Here is an 8,136-nt window from a genome sequence, read left to right on the forward strand (position 1 = left end):
TAATAACCAATTCCTAACTCAATTTAAGATTGGCAGAATAAATAATGCCATCATTTAATAAATGCTTGTTTTCAACAATAGTCAGATTTTTTTATTCTATATATCGCTTAAAGAAAAATAAAATGAAGATGTTTTCAAAAATAATAACACTCGTATTTTTTTCAATTCTACAGATCATTAAAAGAAGAAGAGGGGGAAGACAACATTGTGCATCATCTGAGCATGCTTCCATTCATTAACAATGCGAGTGATCTTGATCTGAAATTTTTTGCATCTTGGAATAAATCGTTTTCTGTTGCAGAATGTTACAAAGCTCTTGATGATCATGGTTTGATTTTTTTTCTTCCTCATAAGTAACTATATATGAAAACCTAACATCCCCTAGAAAGTGATTTATTTTATCCGGACACTGTATTACAATGTTTCTTCTACACTAGAGTCATAACAATATTATAAGATGATGAACGGATTCCACACATCATATTTTCATGCATTTTGAATTCATCTGAGTTGTGTGGCGTTTTTTTTCTAAAAAGGATACAACTTATAATGGGATTTTCAGATCCTATCAAGAGCACCATTTGGGAATGAAATATGAACAAATTAAGGCTTAACCTCTTTAGTCAGATGGAGAATTTGGGACATTATAACATTTACAATCACTTGGGTATATTAAATTGAGAGGAGTGACGTACTTTATTAGCTAAGAGAGTTACAAACCATCAAAATTATCATTGACAATGTGAAAACTTTGATTCTCAATATACATGTAGGTTCTCATGTTTTTGATAGTTACAATTTGAATATAGTTTTATATAATTGGGATGTTGAGAAGATATAGTTTAACTCTGTTATAATTGAGTTGTGCTTGTTTTCCTCTCATTTTACACCTTCTTGGTGCTGAGATATTTTGATATATTTTTCCCCTATTAAGAATTAAAATCAAACAAGATTGTAATGAGATTGGCAAATAAATAGTCGATGGTGAGTTTCATCACCAACAACACATCTTTATAGATAACGCATATGAATTCTCTCTTTATGTAAATAAAATCAAATATAAATGTAAATGTAAATAACTATGTTAAGTGGAACAAAAAAGATTTTTTTTTTTATTAGCAAATAGTTTTAGTTATAACTGATCATAATTAAGGACAATCACCGCCCGGTCCTCCAAAAAACATTGATATCCCACGAACAAAAACTCTACCGATAAAAATGAGGTCATAGCAACTAGTTTTTGTATCGTGCCTCGGTTGCACCTTTGATGTATCAAAGTCCACAAATTTTCCTCGATCATTACCGACTTTCATATTAAACATACAACATGAATATCTAGAATCAGAAACGGGTAAACGCCCGTACCCCATTGGTGGAGTGGGCTTACCAAGATCTCCTCCAGCAACCCCTCCATATCCTATAACAGATGCATTGTTTTATAAATGATTAAAGATCTCCTTCGGCCAGTATCCTATTTTTGCATTATCTAGACCATTAACGAGCCACAAGTTGCCACTTTCTGGATCTCGATGCACTGAAAAATCATAAGCATGTTGATATGCCTCCCCATAGGTTCCACCTTTAATATAATCTCCAAAAGAGTACTCAGGGTGGATTTGCACAAATCCTGGGCAAAGCATATTATAACATCCCGTTTCTTTAAATCCATCAGCCTGCGTAATAATTATACAACAATGAATTTAATAAATATAATTAAGTTATTCTTTTTGAAGGTACTTACTTGCAATGATTTATATGCTTTAATATTATTTAATAGCATAAAAGAAAATTAAAAACGAACCGTCCATAAGTCGAATATTCGAGTCTGATTGTCACTAAATAATTGAGGGTGTACCTGAAATTATAATCGATGTTAATTAAAAAAATAATATAACATTTTAAAATGAAAAAAATAACACACGTTGTGAGTATCTAAGGAAAAGCAAATTTTTTGTTATTTTATATAAAGGGAAACATTAGTTAGTCGCTTAGAAATAATTTCAAAAAATAAAAAATGAAATCGGAAGATCAACAACAGTTTTATGGCATATGCTCTTTAGCTTTCTTTATCTTCATCCTCTCCAAAGGAAAAACCCTAGCCTCTATATTTTCTTGTTCATATTTGGTTATTTTGGACCAGATATGAGCAAGATTTCTTGTTTTCAAGTTCTAGCTGGTAAATTGAATACGACCTTTCTTTTTATCGTTTTTGATGTTTCTCGACATATTTCTTCGTTATTTAAAGGGATAATTCTTCACCATTTGCGGAGGTTTTCCATTGACAAGAGTTGTCATGGTTGAATTTGTTAGAAAAAAAAATAGAGTTATCATGGTCTTAAATTTCAACCATGAAGACTCTTGTCAATTTTGGTAAACAAAATAGGTTTGTAAGATATTCCTTATAGTCGTCATCATTCTAAATTTTTAAAATGACTACTCTTTTAAATTTTTAAAAGAAAAATGGACATGAATGGTCGTTATTGTTCAAGTTTATAGATCATATCGACACTTTTTAAGTCTTTATGGTATAAGTTTATCGACCATGACGACTCTACTCGAAAATTATGGAGGTTATTTTGTGTCGTCATGGTATTAAATTTCAACCATGACGATTCTCATCAATTTTTGTGACAAAAATGGACTTGTACAATTCTCCATTACAGTCGTCATCGTTCTAAACTTAAACCATGAAACTTTTTTTAAATTTGAAAGTAGAAATTAGCCATGAAAAGTCGTAACGATTTTAGTTTATAGACCATGACAACTCTTTTAAATCGTCATGGTACAAATATATAAATTATGACGATTTTTCATGAAAATATTCAGTATTGTTGATTCAGTGAAAAGTCTTCGTAGTTGTACTCTTGATGACTTTTCATGCGAATCTGGGTAAAAAAAGGATAAAGTATTAAAAATTAAAATAAAATAAGTAATATATAATTCTTAACTTAGTAAGAGTAACTTTAATTAAGAAAGACTATTTATGCCTAATTAAGAAGGGGTGATTTTTCCATTATAAGAAAATTATAGGTTAAGACATTTATTTAATTATTTCAAAATTATCCTATTTTATTTTATTCACTAGCCCTTTTTTAAAACATTTTGTCCCCATTTAAACAAGATTAGGTTAATGATAACACTATTGTACCACATTATAATGATATCAACCAAAATATTATCCCTGTGAACCTAGTAAACGAATAAAGACACAAACAGTGAAAAGTTTCGGAGATAACTTACAGCCCATCCAAATTCTATACTATTTAGTTCTTCAGTAGGACCATTCTGTATCCAAATTTGAGCAGTGCTAAATTTGTCCATATCAACACTTGGATTTACTATCGAAATCGAAGCTTTACCTCCATAGTATACTTTCTCGGAAAAGGATTGAACTGACACATACTAAAAAAGGAAAAAACAAAGTGAATTTTCTTATAGGAATTATAAGCATTTAGAAACTTTTACACCTTGCATATTGTAATAATTTCTGGTAAACATTTGCAATCCGTGTGAAAGATGTAACTTTTTATACCAAATTTTTGTTAAGATGACAATATATATACAATATTCTATGATAGGAATATATATGATCTGAAAATACTCATTTAAAAATCATGACAAGATCGTAAATAATAAACACTAAACGAGTAATAAAGCTTACATGGCGAGACTTCATCCAGTTAGAGAGATATTTCGAATTTATCAGTTCTTCCTTTGTGGTTCTCCGGATTGGAACAGTTTCTGGAGGACACCTTTCAAGTTTAGAACGCACTTCACTTGAACCCATATTAGAAATAGGTTCATCAGGTTTTCCTTCTTTATCAACCACATTTGGTTTCATCTAAATGCATACAAATAATACATAAATACATCAAGTTACCAAAATCGCCTCATTAGTTATAAACACTAACAAATAATTTGTCCGCTAAATATTTGGAGACATTCTTCATTTCAAAAAAAAAAAAAAAAAGTGACAGATTCATTTTTTTTTAACCTCAAAAGAGCTACGTAATGAGAAATGAAGATAATTTCGATATCTTTATTTTCTCTCGTTGGAACTTTATCGTTTCTTTTTATGTTTTCAAGGAAGGTTTCCAAGGAAGGTATATATAATAATGTGGAGAATTACGTTTTGCATTTACTATTCATAAAAATTATTGCAAACGGTGCAAGTACCATTTTCTGAAAGACGCGAAAGTATTTTATGAACATATAACTATTTAAAAAATAGGTAATTTTCGAAATATAAGTTGATGATTCAAAAGATTTAATGACTGATGAACTAAGTAAAAATGTTCAAAAAAATGCAAAATGTCCAAGTCATATTGTTTATATACAATATAAGTCGATATCATTGTCTTCGTTAAACGTTTTTTTTTCTTAGTCCATAGCGCATCATTGAAATTTTGATATTGTCCAACGGACTTAAAAAACGCATACCAAAATTAATAATATATGAAGTTTGTTTATACAGGAAGTTTGTTTAAGTCTGTTTTTCTAACATAAAGGACATGCAATTACAGTATATAATGTTACCTGAATTTTGTGATTTCCAAGCAATGGATGATCAAAAGCCGGCTGCTGGTAGATATTTATGCAGTCATATATGTCACCAAGTTTTATCTATAGTCATTCAACACAATCAAAAAAAAAAAAAAAATTTATAGAAAAATTATTAAAAATCCATAATAAGTTTTTCTCTTGTTTGGGCAAGGAGATCTAACTTCTGATAATTAAATAATATACATAAAATTAAAAAAATCTAAGCAAACTGCATAAAAAAAACTTTTTAAAGATTTTTTAATCTCATGACATCTATGTGGATCCCATCATCCCAGAAAGTAGTTATTATTTCATTTTTAGGGCATATGCTCTGATATATAATGGTTAATTATAACTAATTGATCAACTTGAGAAGGTTTATGTTGCTTTCATTAATAAATTGGTGAATGTCCCGTTCTTCGAAAACTAAAGTTGTTTATATATAATATATTATGTTTGAGGGAGGGTCCACTCTCATGGCTATATTCACAATATCTCATACGTTTTCCAAAAAAAATTTCCAATAAAACCTAAACCATAATGAATTTGAATTTAATATTCTGGAGATATTTTCCTCTTAAAAATCTCTAGATACCTATCATATATTAAACCACGGCATCATACTTTAAACCACGCGATCAGAATCCACGCCAAGTCCAAAACAAAATGGCGTGTCTAAAAACCCTTATGGACACGCCAATCTGGCATTGCAACAGGGTCACTTTGTACTATTGCAACAATGTGGGAGTATATATGAATGTGAGCATGTTTTAATGATAATTAATCATGTGTTGCAATATATATATATATATATATATATATATATATATTTTTCGATATATTTGAAGATAATGTATGGATTCTTATTGTATTTATATATTAATCATCTTCCTTAAGAAAAAACTAAAATATTATGTTCGTCGATCCCAACAATCGTTTTTAAACAAACCGATAGTAATAAAATTATTCTTGTCGTTCTTTAGGACTTCTTTAGATTTGTTATGACATGGTGATCTTGTAGGATGGGTGATGATGAAGTAAGTGGTGACGAATTGTTCAATGAGTGGTATGACTGCAGCCTGCAGGTATTAATGGTCAAGGTCCAGTGATGGAGATATTAATGGTTTTTTTGATGGTAGTACATCATATATATTATATGTATGTAGATTTACACCTCCTTCCCCATAATTTTGAGCTTCGCAAATATATTGGTATTTTTTTAAGGCTAACCTTATTTCTAACAAATATTTTTTACTGCTTTTCAAGGGTTTTGATTAGGATCCTAAAATAGATTTTTAAGGATTCAATTGATATTTTATTAAAGGTTCAGATGCTTAGCTGTTGATACCATTTGGTTCAATATAATTTCAATTAAGGTTTCTATTGGTGCTCCAATTTGAGGTTCCATCGGGGATTATTTTCCGTTTAGGGGTTTAACTAAGGTTTTAATTTGGGTTCCAATCTCGGATTTAATTAGGTTTTTAGTTGGAATTCGATTGATTAGTTATTAATGTTACTTATATCTGTTGGTGATGCTAACAATTTTAACTCTATTTCAATTTTCAACTGACTAATTATCTTGTTTTAAATTTTTTATGCATTTTGGTAAACATTGTTTAGTTTGCATTAGGTAACTGTAATTTTGTGTGTTCATTAGGGTTTCAATTTGGAGAAGAACACAAGTTTGGGGAGATGAATTCTAACATCACATTATACTGAGAACAATAAGTACGATTTGAGATATATCATCTAACTTGGTGTGGATTAAACTTAATTAAAGGGTATGATTTGTCGATTTGTGATATAAAATAAAGTTCATTATCTTGAATTAAAGGGTAAGAATGTGTTTCACCATGTGAATTTTTTTACATGGAACATGACACTGTAAATAACCATCTCAAAAAAGCTAAAATAAAAAAATAACCCACAAGATGCTTTTACTAATCTCAAAACTGTGATAATATTCATATAACAAGTTGATTATGAGAAGAGTATTGAGACTTAAAAAAAACCTTTAGTTCAACCAAAAGCTATATTTAAAAAAAATAATTAATGATTAAGAAAGGTTTTTTAGGAACCTACAAGAAACCTTGTGAAAAATCTAGAAAATAGATTATCAGAGTTTCAAAAGTTATTGAGATTCTGGTATGTAAATCATACATCAACAAAACAATTATTCCTACTTATTTAACCATTTTACTAGACTTAGCACTAAGGTTATAAAATAAATATATAGAAATAAAACAATTGATGTTTTAAGTTCAAATAACCTATTAAAATATTTCTTACCTGAATGGATCTCACAGGAGGCTTATTCAAAATCTTAAGTTTTTTGTCTAACTCCATGTCTTCTTCTTTCAATACCAGTAAATTGTTCTTACCTTCTGCTCCATAGTAATTCTCTAAGCTAAGATTTAGAAGCACTATGACTATTATCAGGTCGATAAAGCTCTTGAGATTCATCATTCTCGCCAAATCAATATATCTTTCTTGATAGATATGAAACAAATTATATATACACTATTGCTAGACTATTTTAATTCTCAATAATTTAGTAAGTGGTCTTCATTGCATGTGCAATCAAGTGATGATGAATTTGAACATTAAATATGGTCTATTTTTAGAAAAAATAGTTATTACTATTAAATATCAAATCTGCTGAAACATGCTACGATGTACTCGAGGCAGGGTTCTGGAATATACCTTTAGAGTCTAAACATACAGAAATTTAATTCATCCTAATCAGAATATGAGTCCTACTATCACACGAGCGTTCGCGGGATAGCATTAATGAACTCGTGGGTTTGAGCCGTCTGATGATCATCCCAATCTGTAGATCCGAAAATATTTACTTTTAAATATTTCTCTCACATTTTATTCGTTGAGAACACTTATACTTTTGCATTATTTTTAACTAGCCTTCTCTTCCAAACCTTCAATGTTTTGAAATATTTTTTCACTTCTGAGTTGAGTTTTCGCCTAGTCTTCTTCAACAACTTGTATCTCTTACTTCTAGTTTTTTTGCAACATTTTTCTAAGATTAATTATAAATATTTGAACCGATCTATGATTCCAAACATAATTTTTACTTTTATACAACTTAATAGCGATTCTATCAGCAGGCGTGTCCATTTTTTAAATATGGTATATCATTAAATTACAACAGTACAAGTATAAGGACAATTTCATAGAACAAGATTAACATTCATAGAAGTGAAGATTTTATTATTCGACTAATGTTTCAATTTAACAAAAACAATACCGAATAACTTAATAAAATTTCGTTTTCGTGGTAGCAATAATTTTTACATTCTCGTATACTTCTTCAAGTTTCTCGCCGTCATCCTTTAACATAATTCTCTGCTTTTGTTCATGGAAAACCAAAATTAATACATGTGTATGTGACTATGTTGTTTTAAGTTTCATTAAAAATTTATCTTTATATTTCTGAAAAGATCCCACGGCTATGAAAAATATGTGTACATTCTGATTTATTTAGGCCAAACAATTTTAGGGTTGACTTTAAACAGGATTTCATACGATCTTCTATAAACTTAGATAGCATAGAGGGTTTAGAAAAAAAAAAAAAAAAGT

At 29.4% G+C, this 8,136-nt stretch overlaps 1 protein-coding gene across 1 annotated transcript; it reads right to left on the reverse strand.

Moving 5' to 3' along the window:
* Positions 1-1,171: 1,171 nt before the first annotated feature.
* LOC113343294 lies at positions 1,172-7,005 on the reverse strand. Its single transcript, XM_026587533.1, has 6 exons — positions 6,832-7,005; positions 4,537-4,623; positions 3,662-3,841; positions 3,241-3,402; positions 1,802-1,855; positions 1,172-1,673 (listed from the first exon to the last, which is right to left on the reverse strand). Exons 1-6 carry the CDS (start codon positions 7,003-7,005, stop codon positions 1,437-1,439), a joined length of 894 nt encoding a protein of 297 aa, XP_026443318.1. The 3' UTR covers positions 1,172-1,436.
* Positions 7,006-8,136: the final 1,131 nt, after the last annotated feature.

Source organism: Papaver somniferum, unplaced genomic scaffold (assembly GCF_003573695.1).
Source record: "Papaver somniferum cultivar HN1 unplaced genomic scaffold, ASM357369v1 unplaced-scaffold_57, whole genome shotgun sequence".
NCBI lineage: Eukaryota > Viridiplantae > Streptophyta > Magnoliopsida > Ranunculales > Papaveraceae > Papaver > Papaver somniferum.

Excerpts from the sequence above, each read along its gene's own strand:
- LOC113343294 (XM_026587533.1), bottom strand. The coding sequence starts at position 7,005 with ATGAATCTCAAGAGCTTTATCGACCTGATAATAGTCATAGTGCTTCTA. Across the intron at positions 4,624-6,831 it reads CTCCTGTGAGATCCATTCAG|ATAAAACTTGGTGACATATA; the intron begins GTAAGAAATATT and ends GAATGACTATAG. Across the intron at positions 1,856-3,240 it reads GTATAGAATTTGGATGGGCT|GTACACCCTCAATTATTTAG; the intron begins GTAAGTTATCTC and ends TTATAATTTCAG.